The sequence below is a fragment of the Nesoenas mayeri genome (genome assembly GCF_963082525.1).
Source record: "Nesoenas mayeri genome assembly, chromosome: 7".
Lineage (NCBI taxonomy): Eukaryota > Metazoa > Chordata > Aves > Columbiformes > Columbidae > Nesoenas > Nesoenas mayeri.
The window spans coordinates 7619838-7643603 of record NC_137551.1 but is presented as its reverse complement, the minus strand read 5'-3'; the positions used below and the strand labels follow the sequence as shown (position 1 = coordinate 7643603).

At 41.7% G+C, this 23766-nt stretch overlaps 1 protein-coding gene across 4 annotated transcripts in view; it reads right to left on the bottom strand.

Moving 5' to 3' along the window:
* The window catches only part of JMJD1C (jumonji domain containing 1C), a 61911-nt gene that overhangs the window by 4921 nt on the left and 33224 nt on the right, over positions 1-23766 (bottom strand). For 2 of the 4 annotated variants that reach the window (XM_080347799.1, XM_080347800.1), the window contains 16 exons: positions 22528-22700; positions 19996-22196; positions 16875-17076; positions 14939-15153; positions 13815-13967; positions 10898-10987; positions 9408-9535; positions 9015-9228; positions 8314-8528; positions 7578-7856; positions 7034-7202; positions 6531-6621; positions 6291-6421; positions 5038-5160; positions 3959-4098; positions 1583-1759 (listed from right to left, as the gene is read on the bottom strand). In XM_080347799.1, the coding sequence (XP_080203925.1) occupies positions 1583-1759; positions 3959-4098; positions 5038-5160; positions 6291-6421; positions 6531-6621; positions 7034-7202; positions 7578-7856; positions 8314-8528; positions 9015-9228; positions 9408-9535; positions 10898-10987; positions 13815-13967; positions 14939-15153; positions 16875-17076; positions 19996-22196; positions 22528-22700 (4701 nt within the window). Of the gene's footprint in view, positions 1-1582; positions 1760-3958; positions 4099-5037; positions 5161-6290; positions 6447-6530; positions 6622-7033; positions 7203-7577; positions 7857-8313; positions 8529-9014; positions 9229-9407; positions 9536-10897; positions 10988-13814; positions 13968-14938; positions 15154-16874; positions 17077-19995; positions 22197-22527; positions 22701-23766 lie in introns of those variants that run through there. The other 2 variants (XR_013922357.1, XR_013922358.1) reach the window with 2 other exon arrangements.

Below are 23766 nucleotides of genomic sequence, written 5' to 3'. Positions count from 1 at the left end.
TTCTGTGGGTTCCCTTTCCCCTCTTGTATCTGGGATATCTCCCATGTTTTCAGACATCAGAGTAAGGTTACTGGAGGATGCAATACAAACCTTCCCAACTCTGGGAGTCCTAACTGCTCCAGCCTAACAGGAGCTAATAACCTTTGTGAAGCAATGCGAAGCCCTGGAAACACAGTACAGGGCAAGGTAACCTAAAACAACCCCAAATCTGTTCACCTGGGCTTAACATACCATCATGTGAAACCCATCTAAAGACTGACATAGGAGTCTAGTCTGTGTAAGGTACCTGCTGCTTCCAGTGCCCCAGCAAGTGACACAGCCAGCAGACAGACCAGGGACACGACATCTGTCATCACTACATTTTTCTTCCACAGATAAAACACTGCTACCCTGGTCACGGTGACCCAGTAAAGCCATTGCTTCCTCTCTGCCCAGCAGCAGCAGCGGCTGGAAGCTAATCTGCAGGATCAGAAACCAAATGTTATCTTCTTCAGAAGGGCCTGGCCTCACTTGCACCCGAGTGGAGATCAATGATAAGTCTTTAGCAGCGAGCTGGTTTACAACCCCTGCTGCAGGGTGGGGATGCTCCTCATTCCTCGATAGTCAGCTACCTCATTAGTGGTGCCTGACAGCTGGCAAGGCAGCGAGAAACCAGGCTCCAGTTCCTGTTGAAACAGTAAAAGGTTCATAGAGTGAAGAAATAAGTCACTCTAGAACCATCTCAAAATCATGTCTAAACAACTGTGTTTTCCTCCTCTTTTCACCATGGAGAAGCAGTTTGCAAACTGTGAGGGAAAGAAACAAAACCAAACCACCACCAAACAAAATGAAGTAACAAACTGCACGTGCTAGGAAAGGACTGAAGCTTGCCACACAAATCCACGCTGCTTCTCCTGAACTGCCCTACTGGCAGTACTTTTTCATACGTAACTAAAAATTAAAGCAGCGCAGCTGCTGCAAAGGTGCTACCACTCCTCCTGACAGCCGGGAAGGCTGCTGAAGGGACAGTGATGACTCCTGCTGATTGAGGTACCTTCTGTGTAAAAAGGAACTTCATATGGAGTAGGAAAACCACCTCCAAATCCTGTTACAGAAACATCTCGTCACACCCAAACTGCCTCTACAATTCTCCCACAGCAGAAGACAAAACTGATGGCACCAGACATCTGGGTATTTTCAGCTGCTTGGGTTGCTCTCCCAGCCCTCTGGGGTGAACTTTTGGTTTAGAACAACAACAATAACAAAATACTAACCTGACTTTTCCATAACTAACACCAGTTTATTTAGAAACTTGCTAATAGAATGAAAAGTGGAAAAAAAAGAGGTTAATAATACTCTGCTCGTTTTTCTTTTTAAAGGAAAAAAGGAACAGTATCGTTTCAAGCATTCAGGTTGGTGTATGTCAGTACTGGCTAGTCATCTATACAAGCAGACGTACCTTATACATTCCTATACATCAACAACTACTAGTAAGAAAATAAAATCTAATTTGAGTACAGATGTAGTTATGTCTTTGAAAACACGTTATTTCACTGTATTTGTGTTATTTAATCCTGTGTATCTTTAAACAGCTGTACATTACCTGATGAAGTGCTCCTGCTGGTAGAATAATAGCATCACCAAGAAACTGAATAACTGTACAGGTTTTTACTCCGTATTCTTCGAGAAGTCTTTGGCGAAGTTTTTTGTTCACGTACCAGCTCTGATCACGTATTGGATCGTGCTCTGGTAAAACTTCTAAGCCTTGCTCTTTTGCTATCTGTAAGTACAAAAATGATCCCAAGTCACTTTCAAGAGAAGCTGAAATCTCTTGCTGATAAGTTGTTATTATACCTTACTTAGGAAGCAACACTACTTTGTTCCTAATCAATAGCCAAGTAACAATGTTAGTTAGAGACTGAAAAGAACCTCAAATGAACTGGGAAGTCTCACTGAGCTGAAGACACCTACAGAATTCTTACTCTGAACTGCAGAACTTTAAAGAACTCAGCACAATAATCAATTAATAAGCACCATACTCTCTCTGTGACTTCTTTCATCAAGAAAATAAAATCTGACCTCAAGAGCTCCTACACTGCCAGCTCCTTTAAGCTGATAACCTTCAGTTTCAATACAGACACTCAACACCACAACCTCGGCTCAGGAAAAAGCAGCAGATACAACTCAGAGTCACGCGGTCCTGGGCAATCTGCTCTAGGCAACTCTGCTGGAGCACAGAGCAGGACAAAAGGACCCCACAAGGTCCCCCTCCAATCTCAACCACCTGAGATAAGTTATTTTCCTGCTATCCCATCAAGGAATTTGAAAAAAATGATGGACGTAGGAAAAAATAGTTTCCAACAGTCATAGACTTAACTGCAACAACCATTTCTCATCAAGTTAAACACAGGGGAACAAATATAACCCTTAATCAATTGCTAATTAATCAATCATAGTGACTGAAAACCACATATCCAATCCATCTGTCATGACTCAGGAGGTAATTATCTCATTAAACCCAGATTTTTCTTCATATTGACATTAAATGTACTTAATTGTGCGATGCATGGCTTGAAACTGTTCTTGTATATTATCACCTTTCTTCTGTACTAACAAGATATTGAGACGTTATCTCTTACCAGCAGGCAAAGTGGTCCTAAGGTCTAGTCATCAATTATTCTCTGATTCAGTCTTTCAAAAACACCACCGCACCAAAATACAAGGCGGTACACAATTCATTTTGGATACCATTGTAAGCTGTGGCAGCAAACGACAAACTTTATTACACAGCGTCTTAAGTGCTTCTGTTCTAAACCTGCTACTCAGAGTTTTACAATATCCTTTAACTGCTGACTAATACTCATCATCCACCTATTCCCTTGCATTCCTGATTTTGCTCACAACTCTCACTTCCAGACTTAAGAGCCACCATCTACTTTACTAGCATCTGTTTTTTGAATGAACAGGAAAAGCCTCGCTCTATATTTCACAGTCTCCTGGAATTAGCCGTATTTTATCTGCTAGTGCTCATTTTTCCCCAGCGTTCAGCTGCCCCGGCACTGAAACACTGTCTGATTGTCCAAGAGAACCTTCACTGCTCCACTGCGCAGGCTCTCCCCGCTGGCAGCACAGCCCTTGGCCTCCAGCCAGTTATGGAACCCACAGCCACTTAAAACTCTTCTGATGTTTTCTCCACAGCAGAAGATAGTGAAGACTTATTTTCTCCAAGCAATCACCGCAGTGATATTTCGGTACTTCTATGTTGTCTCTCAAGACTGTCTTCTAGAACTTGAAAACACGTTGAAGACAGGACACAGGAAACTGCTTCCAAGATGGTAACTCTGAATTTAATGACACTGAAGACAATCAATGGCCTAAATAGTGGATATTCACTCTTTGTGCTAAAGCAACAGCCTGAAAGGTTCTGATGTGGCTCGACCTTGCTCATCACATGCTGCTGAAGGAAGATCTGCACTGTAGGTAAAACTTAAGAGGTTTGCTGCCCTTGGGACGTTATCCCACACCACTGCATCTTCACTAAGAGCCGAGACATTCTGTAAGCCCATGGACATGCCACAGTGCCCCTGTGAACATCAGTGGCTGCTGGGTTGCAAGGTCAGAGGTTTTTGCATGAGACTATTCACATGACTATTTCAGCATCTGGAAATGCAAGAATGGATCAGTGACAGAAAAACATTACCCTACAAATTATCCTTTGTATTACAGAAGGACCAGAATGGCCCTCCGTGCACCCATGAGTTCGCAGGCTAACCGTAAATCCTAAGTAGTGAACACCCACCACGTTACAGATTTTGTTGATGATGTAGCAGGTCAATAATTATTTATTTTATGTGCTGTAAAGAATTTTGCTTCCCTACATTCCTTACGCATAACAGTGGCATTTGTGGGTTTTGCCAGCCCCCTTTGATTTACCAGTTACTTAGATGATATTTGGAAAGTATGTACTTTAAAATCTAACCTTTTGCAGAAACTCCCTTATCTTGTCAGCATCTTTGCCAGCATAAATGTGCCATAAAGCACCAGGTAATTCACTTGAATCTTTCAACCGCTTCCTTAAAAGATCATCCAAATCTTCCTCTTCAAACTTCTTCAGAACTCCTAAAATCCAACAAAAATTTTTTTTAAAGTGAGACAGAGGAAAAACTTAAAATGAACACCTTCTTTCTGTATTTCTGTGTGAGACTGACAGATAAAAGTTTCTGAATACAACGGAAGCTCCCAGGTGATTTTTTTGTTCTGTGTTTCTAATTAGTAGAACATGAATGCCGTAAAGACCTTAAAAACAACACTTGCTTGAATCTGATAGAACACATTCTCCTACTTGAAATAAACAAGCAGGGCTGGCATCAAAAAAAAAAAAATCAAAATATGGAAAAGGTATTTTCCTGCAGCCAGCAAAAGCTGTGTGCTGTGTGCTGTTTGCAGCAGGTTGCCAAGGAGCTCGAGCTCTCCCAATACACTCAGGTTTTGCTGTTATTAACTCAGTGCATACGCAAGTGAAAACAAAGCAAATAAAAGACAGCAAACCTTACTGCAGCTCTATTAGTCATACCCCAAAATCTACATTTGCCAATTATGGAGTAAGAGGACAAAAGAATATGGGGAAAGAAACAAAACTATTTCAGTGATTTAAAGACTTTCACATGAGCAATAAACCTCATACAGATGCCAAACATACACCAATTTAAGCTCTCTGGTGCTGAAAAATTACATTGCAGTCCAAATTCAATAGAGCAAATGCAGCACGTCCAGAGGGAGCAGAATAAACAGAAGGTTTGGCAAATACATCATCCTGACATAATTGTTAGAACTGCCACAGCTTCCAGAGAAAAGAGTTTGAAATATCATTTCATAACTCATGAACCGCAGCATATTTTATGCAGAATTAGTGCGTCTGCGAATTCTTGAAACAAAGAATCTCCCAGGTTTAAGCAAGTACTTATGGATACCTTTCATCTGCTTCAGAAGAACAGTGTCAGTTTTAAAAGCAGCAGATCATTCAGTGCCTCTACACCTCTCACAAGGTGTGAGATTTACCTGATTTGGAAAGTACTCCGTTTCCTTTCGCTATGCCAACATAAACAAGGATGTTCACAACATCAGAAACTTCAATATGGAGATTTGTGGTTCCTATATCATGGTCTTTAGTAGCAGCCACACCTATGTTACAAGATGAAAATTAAGATTTATTGTGTTGCATATTCACCTTCAAACAAACGTGCAACAGCTGAGAAGAAATTTCTGAAGGTACACTAAGAATCACAGAAAAGCATTTTATGTACAGACAGCCTTTAATATGAAAATACTGAGATATGCAAACTACAAAGATGCTTTTTTTCACTTGCTAAACGAGAAAATGTTACTTTAACAGAGACCCTGAGATATCTCTTAGCCCAGGTAACTGTCCCTGTGCAGCAGCTGTGTCAGAACAAAACACATTTCAGCAGAATAATCAAAGACATTTCCTGACCACTATGTTCCTCCCCAGCCTTTCAGGTTGGTCAGGGCAGAATATAAGAACAATGAATACAGAGGGTTATCAAATCAAGCATATCATTTTAATGCATGGTTGTAAGCAGAGTTCTTAAGAAATCCCCAAGCAAAGAGGAAAATTAATTTTAGTTCTAAAAGGTAAAAACATACATGCTTAAGTCAAAAGGATATTTCAGAACAGTGAGCCTTGCAACAGTGTTAAAGTGTCATTAATGATTCAGTTCTTCAGGCCCATGCCCTGATCACTATCATTAACATGTTTATTTCAAAGGACATCTGGAGAACTTTTTAAACCAAAACCATCATGACACAAGTTAGAACTAATTTCTTGTCCTATTACAACAATTTGTAAAACAGAATTGAACAAAACTGTTTGAAAAAGAAGCAGCTGGAAAAGGTCTCAGGGAAATGACCTTTTCTAAACAGGTTTTTGTGTGTACAGCATACACCTATAAATTATAAGAAATATGCTGAGATTTATTTATTACCAGAATTATGAACACAGTAATATTTCATGAAGCATTTTGTCACAGAGATTTATTAAAGATGGGATTTGTCTTTGTGCAAAAGTATCTAACTGCTTATATGCTCCGTAAGACTGTAACAGCACAAGAGCAAGAAACGCAGAAGCAAGTAAACTCTCATGCTGGAGGTGCATGTACTGTTGATGGGCAAGTCAGTCGAGTATTTCTCCTACACTCAGTGAACAATTATCCTCCAAGCAAGCCCAACACTGTAATGTGTGATATTCTGCACTTCTAAGGGCAGAGGAAACGGCTGCACTAAGGCACACTCACCATACGCACTGCAGAGCCTGGGTCCCAAATCTGGACGGACAAAAAATCCTGGCAGATGAGAAGCCAAGTTTAGTTTTCCTTCTGGACTACAGTATTCAGGCAAGGGTAAACTTTTTAATAAGTCCTCGTATCTGGAGGAGAGAAAGAAGAATGCAACTGAATTTGTGTCATTACACAGACAAAAAAAACCCAAAGCAACATGGAGATTGACTTAAGAATGTCTAATATTGAACTCAATACCTTGCTGGCATCATAGCCTTGAAATCTTCACCAGAAGGCCAGTCTTTCAGTTTTAGTAGAGCTGTTTCCCCATTTTTTATTTTCTGCCGTTCTGCAAGTAACACAGAAATTACTAAGAACTAATACACTGCAGGTGTTTTACTTTATTCAGCTAAAACATATAACCAAACTCTTAACCTGTCTATAAAGATTTCATCCATCCCATGGGAGAGAATTAATTTTAAGACTCAAGAATGATACAAACCAAACTCGACTAGATGAGGAACAATGACATTTGTTTGGTTTCTTAGTCAGACCTCACTAGTATATAGCGCATCTTTAATTCTGCAAAGGTACAAAATACAAGTTCCCACCACATTATCTGGGAACAGATTACCTAGAGCTTTCTTTTAAAACTAAAGTTTCTTTGAAGCCTCAAGATCTATAAAACAATATTTTTAACTGCAGTTTCTAACACTGAGCATGTTCAGAATCAATGCAATAATACATTTAAGGTAACGTACTTGAAACATCTTCAAAACCATCCCAGAATTCCTTGACATTGGTGTTTGAAATAATACTGTCTTTGCAATTCAAGATATCAGCTTGCTGGTTTCCAAAATCTAGACTAATTGACTCAGCTTTCCATAGGCTGAAGTTCATTTTCTTATGCATACCGGACACTAACACAGGCTGTAAAAACAAGTAAAATAAAAATAAATCAATACTTATCCTTTCTCAAGTGAACACATCCTTCAGTTAAACAAGCACAAATGCATCTGAAACACACCCCGAAGACCTCGGCCCTACAGAGCTGTTAACACTTCCTCCAACAGCAACCACATCTGGCATGTCCTACACACACCTTCTGGAATCTGAATCACCGTAACAGTTATTTCTTATTTATCATCAGAAGTTAACTGAAGTTCAAACTACACGAGGTTCCTGCGTGGGCTGTACCTGACAAGCTTTTGCCCACTAATTATACATTGTCAGAATTTCTCTTTTAACACGACTCCCCAGAGTCCATCCGAAGTTCACTCCACAGCCAGAGTGCTCAGTACCCACCCTGCCCTGTTTCCAGCACTCTTTGAACAGCTTCCAGTTGTTGTTGTTTTTATGGTCTCTGAGCCACAAAACGTGCTTATCACAGATCCATGAATACTGAATATCACTGTACAGTTTACTGCTGTCATCCTGAATACATTTTCTGTCATCCTTTGGCTCATCTTTTATTTCAGATTTTACGTTTATCTTTGGTGCTCTGTTTGGTGGGATCTTGTTTTCCACTACTGAAGCAATTATGTCATCAAGAATGTTTGGCATAGTCCTTCCACTCTTGCCACTCTATTAGAAAACAAACAAATGTATGCTTAAGCAATGTAAAAGCAAATAAAAATAATGCAATTCCTTTTGCAGTAGAATGACAGCATTTCACTACTAAATAGCAGCTTGCAGTTATCTGCTTCCTTTGTAGGAAATTGCATGCATTCTTACATGGAAAAAGTCAGAAATACACAGTTACTACAAAACTCAATATATTGCAATCTTCCTTTACTTTGTCAGGTTAAGGCTTTATCTAACTTCACAGACATTTTCTTCATAGTATGCACCAATTATCACTGTATATATAAGAAAATAAATAAAATGTTAACGCAAATGCGTGTGTGCATATAAAGTTTTAATGATCAATGAGTATGTAGAGCAATACAGCTATCGAACTGCTCTAACTACAACGTACCAAAACAAATGATAGAGATTTTCAAAACCTGATATAAAACCCACGTGCCTTGTAAACACTTACTGCTGTTCCTGTCGAGTAAACGGGAGCAAAAGCAATACCAGCATCTGTAGAACCTAGACGCAGCTTGCCGGCTGTTGTAGTTAATAAATCTCGTAAGGTTGAGCCCTGCTCGTTGTTCTGGGATGAAGGAGGGGAGTTTTTACAGTTTTGGGACTCTAAATTATCCTGGTCTTTCTCTTCTTTTGAATGTTTTCCAGAAGGACATTCTTTATTCTCTAAAACAAAAGTAAAAAATCGACAGTTTTCACCGCTGTATCACGATGCAGACATAGGAACAGCACCAGCATCCTGCGTTTTATAGTGGTGGTAACATACTGTAGCACTAGTGCTTTATTCACCTGAAAACACACCAGATGATGAACTAGATCATTCAAAATGCAGTCAAAGAGTGTGACTGTGACAATGCCTTCCTCAGCATCTCAGACATGCAGCTGAGTGAGCACCTGTCGCAAACGAGAGATGCTGTAGCTGGAAATAGTGCCACATCACGCGTGTGTTCCATTAGTGGCTCTTTTGGTAACAGGTTCTGATGCCACCAGGAGAAGGCATTGCAGCTTCAAGATTAAAATTAAGGGGCAAAAGAACATCACCTTTGCTTTTTGCTGAACTGACAATTGTGTGAATCTCCCTCATTAATTCAATTGTGTTATCACTGGCACCCCCAAAGTCATGGGCATAATATAACAGCTTCAAACAAATACCTTTCTTTTCTTCTCTGGCTTTCTGCTCTGCAAGATCGGCTAACCAGTGCAGCGGAGACTGGGACTCGGGCGGCGTTGACTTGCTGTCTGTGCTTACATCGCTCCTCGGACTCGTGTTCCCGTTTGTCTCAGACTTTTGAGGAGTGTTCTGCTGCTGAGACTCGGGCAGGCACAGAGAAATCTTATTACTGTGGTTAAGGACATTCTGCAAAACCTGTGAAGAACATTTATTTTTAGGTCTCGAACTTTGCTTTAATGTATTCCAAAGACAAGGCTAGCATTTAACTATTGTATATGCAAACTAAAATGCAACTGGTACTATTAAAATATACAAATCCACAGGAATTGGAACACCTGAGCAAGCTGCCATGTATGGACACATTTTCGACTCACCTGAGATACGCCATTCATTGCGGGGAGCTTGTCAGCTTGTGTGCTCTGCTTGCTGGTACACTGACAATGGGATTTAATTTCAAATTTTTCTCTAATATTGTGCATAGCATCTAGAAGATCTGTCAAAACTAGGAGACAATTAAGAACACCATCAATCACCACCTCTCAATCATTTTGTGAACTTCTTTAAAATACACACCGTGATGCTAAAATGCTATCTCCAAATCTTTTTAAACTATTAAAAAAGCTAAACTTAACACTCAAGAATACTATAGAAGGACTGCCCAGTTTACCTTAAAGCTTATGCAGAAAAAGTCTTTAATTAAATAATTGCATTCTACTCTTCTGAATAATCTAACTTTTGCTCTGCATTCCCATTGCATGGCACACACCAAGCCAGCCAGCCATTCATTATTAACTCCTCATTGTTCAACAGGTTCATCACTGCTTCATTTAATAAAACCGTCAAATTAGACTGAAGTGAGCCATGTCTTGACAAAAAAATTAGTATGTCATCATGTAATTTAAGGCTGTTTGGCAATGGGTAGACACAGAAGAACAAAACTGAGGTTATGTAGGCAGCCTTCACTGTGCTGTTTCCAGATGAGTGGTTCACTTCACAATTTAAAATTAAAACCAGTTTCAGTCTGGAACCTGTTCTGGAGAATGTCACAATTTGAATTAATTACGGAATCTAACCAACCTTCATTTCTACCTGAACTAACATGCAACAACTCACAAAATAATGAGCACGTCTGTATTTCCAGCTTAAAATAACTTGGGAATTTACTTAACAAGTTTAAGGGCACATTTGAGTTTTCTATTCTCTGCTCTGCATCAATGCTGCCAGAATCACAAGCAAAGCAAAGCTGCGCTAACAACCACCAGCACTCCTAACCGCACCTCTTCATAAAACTGACTTGGCTGTAAGAAAACCTCCAAATTTAGTGAGGTTTAGGTTACTGCCTAGTTTTTCAATTATCACAAGCTCCTTCACTGCGTTTTGCTTTAAGATGCTCAACCAGCTCTCCAACCAAAACCACACATTAATTTCTTTTTTCTTTTTTTTTTTTTTTTGGGTGGGTGTAGGAGACAGAAAACAGTGAAAAACAATCCCCAAAACTCTGTTTCCACATAACACTCAGCAGCAGCACTAGCCTAACGTTTTCTTTTAATAGCTACGGTCAGATTTATTAAGTACATTCCGGCTGTTCTATTCTGCTCTGAAAAGGTTCAAAACAGTCAAACACCCTGAATTTCTTCACTGTCTGTCCCCAAAATCCCTTCAGACATCTATCAGCATACTCTTCTTTCTCTCCATCATCTGTGCTCCTTGCTGGTACGTGCCCAGAATCACTTGCCCTCCTGTGATGATTTGACACAATTTGCAGGTTAAGTGGAAAATGAGAGGTTTCAAGAAACAACTCTGGCCTCTCTTTACAGGAAGACATGGGAACAAACACATCTAGCTTGTTTTCAGGTGGTCTTACCAGAGCCTGGAATAATCTGTGTTGGCATCAGGTGTTTGTGATCATGAGGCTGTCCCTTCACACACTTCATCCAGGCATATAACTCCTTGTCTGCAAAAATAACATTGCCAATTGTTTTACTTTCCTTACAGTGCTGAACAGAGAGAGCTAACTAACATTTCTTCAGACTTGCTTTAGTTAGAAATGGTTTTCTACACACTGTGAAGCCTTCTGCCCTGGTACCCTGTGTGGCAAAGATTCACATACAACAGCTACTTTTCACAATAAGGGAAAGAGTGAAGATTTTTAACAATACTGAAATCTAAAACAGCCACAGCTGTAACACAGACCCCTGCCAGTAACCTCAATGTTTCAAAGTATATTCCCTTTATTACATTTAGCAGGTTGCCAGTTTAGCAGAAGCCAAAATCCTTTACAGTTGCTATTGAGGCATTAGATGCAGTTCTAGTGCAGAAAAGACACAACTAGGCCGCGACTGCATGGGTAGGTTAATCTGACACAAGCCACACTCCAACTGAAAGTGCCCGTCTTCAACCAGAGAAGGTCAAACAAACAAAAAAGATGAACTTTTAAGCAAATCAATTCTCTTTTGCCAACCATGCAGCTGCACCGATGTTACTGGTGACACAAAGGAGAGGGAAGTTGCATCACGGATTTATGTCAGATTAAAGCAACTGTGAACCACAAGTCTGTATGTACTGGTTGAAAAATCATTTGTGGCAGCAGAGAGGGCCTAACCGGTAGGAAAGAGACGCTTCCCATGACATTTTAGGAAGACTGTCCCTCCAAAAAAAATACACGGTGTAAAGGCAAGAGAGAGGAAGAAAGAGAGCAAAAAAACGTCTGGCCGAGCAACTGCTCACCGAGCCGCTACGTGACTTGGGGACAGAAATAGGAATGTAATTTGTGTCTCAACCCCCAGTCTTCTATCCTATCCACTGAACTGACAGTTTCAAGAGACTCTTCAAATCTTTTTACTAGTTTGCTCAGCTCCAGCAAAGTAAACTAAGGAGCACACCGAAGGAAGCATTTAGCACGTTTAAAGCATTATTTTCTTACACTGTAATAGATATACAATATACCAAATGTTCCTTTCAGATAAATATTAGATTTGTTAGCTATTTCGTAGTTTCTGTAACTCCTAAAACATTGAAATATGTAACTGGTCACAAACATAAATTGAATCTAAAACCAAAACAGTATCTACTTAATGCATTTTATCACTGAAATGCCATGTCATTCCACTTGATGGTGCCATGAACTGTCTGAAGGTAACAATGGCTGGCACATTCATTCATTCATGTAGTAAAGTAATGAGAGAAGTCATTGGTAAGTATCTGAATAACAAATATTTAAACCTCTGACATTCCTGCTGAAGCAGGGGGAAACCAGTGTATTCTCAGTTACATTTAGCAATTGTAAAAACAACCAGCAGTTCCAGGAAAAATGGTGTAATATAAAGTGCTATTATATGGGATGGGTGGGTGATTCTGAACTTTGTAAGAGAGTGCCAAAGGAGTGAGATAGTTCACATGAATCCTACAGCATCATTAGCAATAATGCCGCAGAGAAGGAAGCTATCGTACTTCTGCTTTTGCACATAACGTTGTGACCAACAGTAAGGAGAAAGTCTTCCCTGCTAGAAGACTGAGAAGCAGCCTGCTTCTGTATACTGCTTTTTTAAGCTAGGAAGACATTTTACTAAAACTTTCCTGGCGGGTTAACACGCACACTATAAAAAGTCTCTGACTGCATGTTCCCACTGGGGTAAATAATGTTGGGCCTATAGCCCAAGCCACGTCAGATGGATGCACACACAGACTCAAGCCAGTTAAGAGCTGCTGAAGCAGCCTCCAGCATTAAAGCACTGAAGACTGCTCTCAGTGCTGGAAAACACCAACATTAGTTTCCTAGAAACTTCAGGCTTTGATGGAAGTCTCTGGGAACATCCCATAACCGCAGTGTAGGAGGCCTCTCACTGCAAGCCAAGGACAAAGTGGATGAGTCTCTCTATTTGTTAAAGATTTGCCATCTGACAGTAAAGCTTCATTTTACTAACACTTCACATCTGTGACATTATGCTGCTATGACAAACATGGAAATGCTTTTCCAAACGGCATTATACTTGAATCAGTTCCTGGCGCAGCGTCTGCCCGCAGGACCATGCCAGGGCACAGCGCCTGCCACCGGGGAAGGCCACCCCTGGAGCACCTATGTCACAGCCCAGGGCTGAACGACCACATCAATCTTCCAAGTCATTCCTCTTTGCAACTGCAACCAGGCTGGGTCACTCAGGAAATACAGGTTTGCAAGTCACTCCCCTGTTGTACTTCACTACAGACTAGAAACTTACGTTGAAGCACAGAATTAAGATTAAATTGATTACTTGTGTGGGCTGCTGGATTGTGAAACCTCCACTAATGCTCATTTTAAATACTACGTGAAGTATTTTTCTCCATCTCACCTTTTTTTTTTTTAATAAGAATAAAGTAGGCTGTTAAGTCAATATAACAAACCATGTACTTCTGAAGGAAGACTCCAGAAATCACCCAAATCAAGGCAAGCCTTAACAGCAAGGAGTCACCAAAAAGCAGGGAAGCGTAATGGGAGTTCCAGTCTCACAGCTGAGGAACAAGATTTAACCTTGAGGGGCAAGGCACAAGCAATCCAAGACAATCCACACAAAGAAGACTGGAAAGCAGACAAAGACCTAAAACAGCCTCCACAGCAGTTGCTTTCTGAATGACTGATTCTACATCTACTGACAAAAAGGAGGCAAAAAAGATCTAAGAGAAATCAAAGCACACAAGCAGTAATTTCACACTTTACAGAAAGGTAGTTATACTAGTGGATCAGCAGCTCTACAACAAATGAGAATAAACAGCCTATACAATACTCTAGTTCATAAAGAACTGACCTCTAGAACTTTTTCTTTCCTTTGCCTTGTAACAATCTAGGCAGACCACAAATCCACATTTTTGGCAGACCCAGTGAATGTTAAATAACGTGGCTTCACATGCATCACACATCTCACGGACTCCTCTCACTGCTCTCTTCCATGCAATTTTGGCTGAAATACAAAATAAGCAGAATAAAAGGACTGAAATTTAAATGCAAAGCACAGAATGAATAGTCTTTATAGATGAAGCATTCGTAATTTTCCCCTCAGACGCAACTGGGTGAGGAGGAAAGAAGGGATCCTTCATAAAGAGACCATCACCATCTGCCCCCTTAGTTGCGTTACACGGCATCCCCATCAATTATAGTATCAATACACCATAAAGAAATTAAAGCATCCAAAAATCACAGACTAAAGCAATACAGAAAGAACATTCCTGCTCAACATGAGTGGGTTGGAAGTATGAAGAACTTCTTTAACGTACGCTTTCAACCCGTGCAACAGAGAGAGCGGGGTTTTCATCTGACTGCTTACGGGACATGTTTAATCTCAAGGGCAGCCTAACTGGTGAGTCGGAGGGTTCAAGCAGGCAGGAGGGGAGGGAGGTGCGTGTCCTGGAGACCTGGCTGCTCTCTGCCGCACCTCCTCCTCCTCCCGCCTGCCATCAGCAGAGCCACCAGCCTGTTTCCAGCCTGTACCCATCTGCCACGGGACAGAAGGACAAACTGCGGCTTTGATGGGGAGGAGGCAACAGCGTCAGCACACGCTCTGCGGGGCCCACGCTGTCACATTATTCTCCTTTGTTTTGGGAAGCAGACACGTCAGAAACACAAGTCTGTTGGCAGGAGTCGGTACCTGGCTCGCCGCGGGCCTTGGCGTGGAGCTGCCCGCTCCGGCGGGGGATGGAGGCCCAGCTGGGAACCAAGGCTGCTCCAGGCCCAGCCGCAGCCTGGCCCAGGCCCAGCGCAGGGATGGGGAACATCCCTGCCCCTTCCCAGCACACCCGCTTACAAAACAGCCCACGAAAAACCAACATGACCATCCAATTAAGAGAACTACTGGAAAGGAAGCAGCGGGTCATGATAAACGCAAACGCTCAAGTAAAACTGCAGAACACTGGAAAGTATTTGAGATTTCCTTACCGTCTTTTTTCACCCAGGACATAGCTGTTTTCTCAGATGTTACTAACTGACAAAATTTATCACCTATGATATCTAGAATGTATTTAGAAGTTTCTAGGTCCAGTTCATCATCCTCATAGTTTTCGTGCGACCATAAACTCAGTGCTTCATCATCATATTGATCGGGAGAGGAGAAACCATCTATTCGAACCACTCCATTCTTACTAAAAGATAACCTAAAAATGAAAATAGATAGTTTAACTGCATAGATCATTATAGTCTGAAACTTAAGAGTTTAACTTGCTAATTAACCTTACCGCTTATGTCTTACAAGTTTTCCTTAATTTCTTTAGCATCCTGCCGTATTCTTTAAAAATAAATCCTACTGCCAAAACTAGTTTTAAAACAAACAGTAAAGCAGTATGAAAACTAAACCATACTTTTTAGGCGCTTTTTGCATTCAGTTCACTCTTCATTCTCTCTCTGTAACATTTATTACTGCTTTAAAATTGCAAAAAGGAAAACTCTCTCTTCGCCCCCACCACCCTGCCAAAGTTTGGTTGTATGGTTCTACCTATTCCTCACCCCTAATTTTCTGAGCGCCTGTGACAGCAATCGCTCAGTCTCACTCATTTTATAGATCTATCCCACTGCTCTCATTACTCAGAGAACAAGACTTATAACACTGTATTTAAGTCTTCATAGGCAGAACAAATCACTAATACAACAGTTCTGTAGCCGCTAATTTATGATCTTTAAAATAACTGAAGGCTTTTCTGTTATCCTACCTGGTTAACCTAACTATGCCTACATTTAGCCTGGTTTTAAGCAGTAACAATTAACTTTTCCATCTTGCATATACAGGATAATTCATTATACATATGCGATTGTTATAAAAGTTAAGGAATTTCACAGCAATGCCACTAAAACAGTCCTGAACTCAGAACTAAGACCAAAACCAACACTCAGATGCGTATTTAATGAACAAGAAGAAATGATGAATTTTCAGTTACAACAGTGACTTCCAATATCAGTGTAAATTTCATTTACAGTTCGAGCCCTACTATCTAAACACAATGAAAATAATTTGTCTGCTGTGAAATTTACCGCAATATATTCAAAACAGTCACATTTTTAAATTCCATAACTGTGTTTTTAAATGTTGGCAGAATTTTGTCACTGATGTTCTCTTTTATACAGGATAAAAAACCCCCAAACATCAACAAGACCACATTAAGAAGCAAATATGCTCATGCAGAAGGTATTCCGAGTCCAACCTTGAAATGATTGCTGTAGGACTACCAAGGCTTGTAACTAAACCTTCATTACAAAAAATTAAACTCTATCTAGGCAACAACTTCCTGTCCAAAACAAGCTGGATATGCACTGACAACACAGCCCATGTGCAAATTAAAGCTGTTCTGTTCTCCCTTGGACACTGTTCTGCCTGTGCCAGGGACGCTACGCTGCATCCTGGGAAATTTTCTTCCCGACTTGTGAGTTTTCCTTGATTAGCCATTAATTGTGAAAAAGGAGGTCACAGCTCCTCTGTCCTCAGAAACTGCCAGAAAACCCTGAGCAGCATTCCCATCATCCACTGGCATAAGAACGCAACTCTGCGGTTGTACAGCTTGTCCAGAATAAGTGAAGCTTGTCTTTTGAAAATCCCACTTCAAATGTCAGACACCTGCGTAATGGTGATGTGCTGTATTTTCTACTTGCCTAAGGTACCCTGGGCAGCTGTTCTGATGTCTTTGCTATAAAGCTTTAAACAGCAATAAAGTCGATCCACAAAAGAAATAAGAAATACCAATGTAAATACTGTTAAATTAGTGTCTTTTATCAGGCAGACTGACTGAGCCAGAAAAATCAGACAAGTTTTCAAGCATGCAAGTCCTTTGTCAGTGTTATTTTTAAAAGTTAAACCACCACATTATCAGGAAATCACTGTACTTACCGCCGAAAGTAGTAAAATCTACAAAATACTGGTGAGTGAGTTGGTTCTTCTCCTTTCTTACTTCTTATTAACCTACATTCTCTGCATTTTTGCAAATTTGGTCCTATTTCAGAGCAAGAATCATCCTGCAAAAAGGACTCTCCCGTTTGCTTCAGCTTCTTTACTTTGCGCCAGTCTTTCAACACTGAGCGTGGTATGCCAGCTGCAAGGGAAGGAGAGGTTCAGGTGAGGTACAGGCAGCCCTTGTCTGCAGAACCCAATCTGTCTGATCTGACGATCAGTCCATGTTCAACAAGCACACTTGTTGAAGTGCACCTGTATAACATGTTTCACTATTACTTCCATCTGCCCACCTACCGGCACCAAAGTTTGAAAGGCACAGGGACCAACGAGCCTTTTACAGGCTGGAGCACAGTTCACTGCCTGCTGAGCTACCAGGAATACCCAGGACACTGTGTTTTCTATTAGGTTTATCACTCACCAACTATTCCCTAAAAAACAGCTCCAGATTCTCCTTCTTACAAAACCCGCAAAGAAATACAATACCCCAAGAAAGAAACATTCTATTTCCGTTTCAGATGAAGATATATGCAAAAAGGTAACAATTCAATGAAAGCTGAGCTTAAAAAAAATCCTGCTTCTTCAAAATTTATTTTTGCTGGGGTTAGAGATGATTACAGAAGAGCAGCTCCGTTCACATGTAACTCAACTGAACTTAACACAAAACATCTGACATAAGGAAGAACAGAATCCTCTACCCTCTGCCAATTTTGTTGGCTTTGGGAGGTTGGCCACTACAGTTCTATTTTTGATATGGAAGTCAGCAGATCTGACACTGAGTAACACGAGGAGCAAGTCTATTGAGTAATCTGTGCAATTTCCACATTTTGAAACTGAACTCTGTTGTTATTTAACTAGGTTTTCATTTTAATTACTTTTAGAAGTGGCACCAGTTTTATCTACAGATGGATAGGCATATCCGTCTTTTCATCTACCACCACTCTTGCAAGTTCACATCCTGTAAACAGGGACCTGATGTCGAATGACAGAGGTCAGGGTGCTAACTCTGGACTTGGGACCTGAGTTCGGATCCGTACTTTGCCAGAGATGACTTGCGCAAACTTCGCAAGTGACAGACTGCCTGTGTCTCAGTTCACGGCCTACAAACACCCTCCCAACTCACCCGAGGAGCACGATGGTATCTGGATTAAAACCCGGGAGCAGCAAAGGCCGAAGTACAGGTTTGCTAGTCCAAAACAATGTTTTCTGCCTTGGAACCAGAGATCTGGGAGTGATCTGGGAGCTGCCAGACTTCAGGCTCTGCGGGCAGGAACCTGCAAGACCCACGGTGCTCGCAGGACTGCGGAACGCCGGGCTCTGCAGGAGGCAGCCGCGCAGCCCACAGCTCTGAGGGCTCTGGCTTGCACACGACCTCCCGGGGCCTTCCAAAACGGCATCGGGACATAGCGGTTTTCAAGCCTGGCAGCAACCAGATACCACCCACATGGCAAACCTGCCACCGAGCCCCTGGCCCTGAAGCACAGTTATCTTCAGCTGCCTACCCAGAGCCCGGGCAGTAACTCCATGGGAACCTGTGCTTTCCTGAAAGCTCCTCAGAGTTGATTATGTTTTTGTATCTATCTTCGTTGAAAGTCTTTTTTTGTAAGAAAATCTCTGAACAGCTCTCTCTCAGAGATTAAAATGAAGCTTCCCCAAGGTAAACCGACAGGAGTACCAGAAACACTCATGTATTTAAAGGGTCAAGTAAGAGAAATGGGCAGAAAGACCCAAGGCCTATTAAAATTTCTAGAGAGGATGGCAAGCACAAGAAGCTGCCACCACAGCACAGGCCCAGCCTGTTGACGTGCAGGACACAGGCTGTGCGACTCACCAGAGTAATACCAACTCCTACCCATTTCCATAAAGTGTTATCATGTATCACTCTGACACCCAGGCACCACTGGCCAAACATGAAGCGACTGCCCACCCTTAACTTAGGTACGCAATCCCTCTACAACAAACCTACAAAGAATCTTTTGCAACAATACAAAGGTCAGAAAGACCTAACGCGTTACATGTATATATTTACAGTCTCCTTCAGAAGTAAAACAGAGAAAGACTTTATAGATATGTTCTCCTTGATCTTCCGTTTAGTTGGGAGCAGGGGGGAAGGTAATACTACTCTCACTGGACCCAAGCCAGAATAGCTTAGACTGCAACACTTCCAGCACCCTGTACAACTTCAGCATCGAGCACTCTCAGAGAGGAGACAACTAACTTCACACACCATGCAGTGAAAAGCCAGAGAATGTAATCAGAAGTGCTCATTTTCTTACTACCCATACTTAAAAATTATTGCGAAAAGTAATTTAATGCAAGACTTTTTCATACTTGACCAGAACAAAGACAAAAGACTAGTCCTTGGAGAAGAATAAGCTGGGATACAAAAATAAGGTAAGTTCTTAAATAAAAGCCCTCATGCTGGCAGACCAGTTTCTTTTTTCAGACAAATCTCGTTACAATCTGCCACATGCTCCAGCATTACATTTGCATTGAAGTTTGTATTTCCCTAAATTTCTTTATTCCTTAAACAAGAGGCATTTAACACCATGTAAATACACAAGCTCGTTAGGAGTGTGAAACGACTCCCCCTCAAGCCTTTCATTAAATTAACCAAATTGTAACAGAGTGGCATGAGGCTCTCAAGGACTGCCTCTGGCTTCCTGATCAAAGGATGAATAAAGTTCAACAATAGCGAACCTCTCCCTCCAGTAGTGCTCTAAAAATAAATGCATTAGATCTTTTAAAATAGATGTATGTCTCAATACAAGCGACACAATATGCACCAGTCTGTTAAATTCTGATGGACGGCATAAACCAGTTTGTTTACTGCTCATTTTTAGGCCCAGAACCAGTTTGTTAACACACATATACAAAATGCCAAATTTCTGAAACCAGGATATTTCAAATGGCCTCGAGATATATAAATCTGGACCCAGTCACTTACACAAGTATGCTTTTTAAGTCTTTTCCCAGCTATCGTGCATGACAAACCCTCCAGGATTAACATTGCTAGACTTCATATTAATCTGTCCCTTCCAAATCAGATTAATATACTCACTGCTGTTGCTGCCGCTCTGTAACTTCAGCTTGCTTTTTTCTTTGGCACTCCTGCTAAGAACACCATTCGGTTTTACTTCTTCCTCTGTATCACCCTTTTTTTTCTGCAAATCATTTTGTTTCTTTTTGTAAGTTGGCTTGGGCTGCCGTTTAGTCCTTTGCTCTGACTTGCTCTCACTTTCATCAGAGTCTCCGCTTTCAGAGCCAGACTCATAAGTCCGTTTTGCTTTTCTCCTAGGGTGCTTCTCTTCCTTCGCAAACTTATCTGCCAAGATCTTACTATCTATGTTATTCTGCAAATCATTTGATGTAGAAGCTATTAAATTGACAGTACATGGCTTAATAATTTCTGAAACACTGTTCTCTGAATTCTCTTTCTTATTAGTGTTTTTATCTTCCTCCGAATGTCTCGTTAGCCAAGCCTTTTTCAGTTTAGTGTGGTAGTTTGGCTGACTCGTCTGGGAAGTTTGCCCAGTGCCTACAGAGTTCGCTTTGTTTATCGTATTACAGACGATAGCACTGTCTAGGGAGAGAGAGGTTGAAAATGTCTGATTTTTCGCAGAGTTGGGCTCGGTCTCGCTTGTGTTACTACTTTTAAACTGAGCCGCGGCCAAGGCTGCCTTGTGCTTTTTCAAATGGACAAAGTCGGCGGAGGTGGAGAACCCCGAATCGGGCTGAGCAGCGCTGCCTGTCTTGCCAGCAGCGGGTGTAACCGGAGCTGCAGTGCTGACCTTGCATTCCTGGGCCTGCGCCACCACCTGGCTCGCGGCTCTGGAGACAGGACACTCCAGCGGCGTGCAGGCCAGGACCACGCTCGCTAAGGAGTAAGTCACTTCTGAACTGCCCCAGCTTGACACGCTGGTAGTTGTTGCTGCCGAGGTGGTGACGCCCGTTTTGGTGCTGCAGATCATCGTTGTGGTGGGGGTGATAGCACGAGAAATGCTGCCTTGCGAGACAGCTGGAAATTTCTTTTCATACTGTGTGCGAGCACTGTCTGAGTTCATATTTGGCAGAATGATTCTTCCAGTCTCCCTGGCTTCCGCTGTTTTCAGGCAATCTGCTTGATTTGTCACAGCTGAAGACCTTTCACTAACTCGATCTTTGGAAGCAGACTGCATTGCTGGTACGCTATCGTGTTTTGTGCTAGAAGGAGGACGCACAATAACAGATGCTGTAGCGGACTGTGACTTTCCACTCATTCTTTCAATGTGCCAATCCACTTTTTCATTGTTTGTGGCATTATTTGACTTCCATATTTCTGACAAATTCTGTTCGGAAGCGCCCTTGTACACAGTCTGAGCTTCCTTAGGCTCAGGTACTAAAGTTGGTGGCTTCTGCAACTCCTGTATTTTGCCACCCCCAGCATTAACGGGTTGAACGGGGGTCAGAGTCGGAGGTGAGAGGCTGCTATAGCTGCTTTCCTTCTTCTCCAGGTTCTGGTGCACAGGGGGGTGAAACACGGGGGCTCTGTGCAAGGCAGGCATGCTCCGGAGTGTATTTGAAGATGAGATTGACAACTGAGTAGGGCTCCTGCTGTCACTTCTAAAAGAACTGACAGACTGCACTGATTGTGAAAGCTGCTCAGGGATCTTGCTTGCAGAGCCTTCACTCTCTGGTTGGTGCTTAATTAAAGGTGGAGGTTTTGAAAGAGAAGAAATGTAAGAGGGGAGAGACTGGGGACTAGCTGCTGAAGGACAATTAGTTTGCTTATCAACATATGCGCTTGAAGCTTCCTTTGACGGGTACGATCTTGGTGGTTCATTTACTACACTGTTAGACAAGGTGGTGAAATAGTTACTCTGCGGCAAACTCTGTGGAACTGAATGCTTCATTTTATACAGTTCTGACACAGAGCGTTCAGTGTCTTTGTCGTATTTTACTGAATGGCTTTTGGGACTTGAAGATAAGGACGTTACCCTGGAGTAGTTCTCTCTCTCTCCCTCCAGTGCCTTCATTTTAGCTGTAAAAGGAGCAACTTCAATACTTTCTTGGAGTATCCGTCTGTGCTCTTCTTTGTATTTGCTCAGTCGTTCCCCAGACTCCTGTGGCGGCCTTGGCAGCTGGTTCAACATTGGATCTGCAAAATGTCTGTGCATATGGCTCTCCTTTGCTGCCTGTGTTCTGCTCTGCTCTAGCTCCGTCTTTACCGGTGCAGTTGTAACAGAACGTAAAGGTTCAATAAACGCTTTCCTCTCCAGCTCTCTGTTTGAAAAAGGTTAAGCAGACACAGATCAGTCTGAATGAAGCGCATGTGCTAAAGGGAAGACCTTTCTTCCCATGCTCTGAGAACAAAGTTATTTATTAACACAAAATAAACTTTTCTTTATATTAGGTACAATTTTCAAAAGTCTTTGGATGACTCAGGCACTCAAGTACCATTCCAAGTCAACAGGGTAGAGTCTGTTTTCCAACACACTGACAAAGTTTCTTCTACCGCAGGCATCCATGTTTATAAATAAACTAAAAATAAGCCAGAAAACAACATCAGCTGCTGAAAGGTACCCTCTCACACAGCACTGAACAGCAAACTTACTCTTTGTGATGCTCTACCATACTTTTGGACAACGGCGGGCTGGAATGCGCTGTCAGTTTGAGAGGCCGAAGGGGATCTGCGCTGGATGGTCGCACAGGAATGTGACTCAGTAAACCGAGGCTGTCAGCTGAGGTCACCGGGGTGGGCTGGTGTAACCAGGGGCTGGGAGTATTCTGTTAACACCAACCAAAAAACAGCAATGAAATCAGATTTCAGAACAATCACACGACCACAAGAGTTACTGTATCAAGTAGTACCAATGATCAGAGCGAAGTAATGTATTTCACCACCAAATCATACACAGTAAATAAAATTTAACGTTTTAAGTCACTTTTTGGTCAAGTGAAACATCTGATTGCACTTCTCCGACTTGAGGCATATAAAATAGTTTACATGTTTCAGAAGTATTCTTAGACCCATGTAATTTTCAAGTATTCAGTGTGACTAGTTAATTCTAGAATGGCATCTCAAGCTCATCAAAATTAGCAAACCAATGATCGTCAGACAGCACTTAACTTCAGTTACTTAGTAAACAGACCATCAGCTCTTCAATGATTTGCAAGAAAGATTTCTTTCAAAGGACAAACACAGTTCAGCATTTCTGGAAAACAATTTCATCTCCAGCTTTATAACAAATCTCAATATAGACAGAAGTATCTTCTATCACAACAGACAGAAGTATCTCTTTCCTGGATGGATCCTCTCCTCCCCGTCCCTCCAGATGATTAAGTATGATAATCCTAACTAAGCTGCTTTATTTTGCAGGCATTTTTATTTGGCATAATTTCATCAGCAGCACACTATTAAAACCATAAGCACACACCTGCCACGCTTTGCAGCATGGCAAAAGCACAGCATGTACAGTTTTGTGCTGCGTACCCATCCCTCAAAACATGGCCAATACCGACCTCCTCGCTCTACACACTAATAATCTTAATTTATAAAACTATTTTTAATTGACTACTTGAGTAAATTTTCTATCTTCATGTCTTCTCTGAAACTTGTGTAGCAACTCTGCAGAAAAGACCAAGAGCTGCCCTCCATCTCTCCCCTTCCCCTCTGAGATCTGCTTAGGAGAAACACATGCCAAGCAGTGGCAAGGCAGGGCACTGCTCCAGTGCTGCTCAGGAGCTGGGGACGAGCCCAGAAGGGACTGGGACAAGAGCAAGCAGAACTTCCAGGAGCACCCCAGAGCCCCTCCACCCCTGACTCCTGGCACTGCCCAGAAGTTCTGCCCCT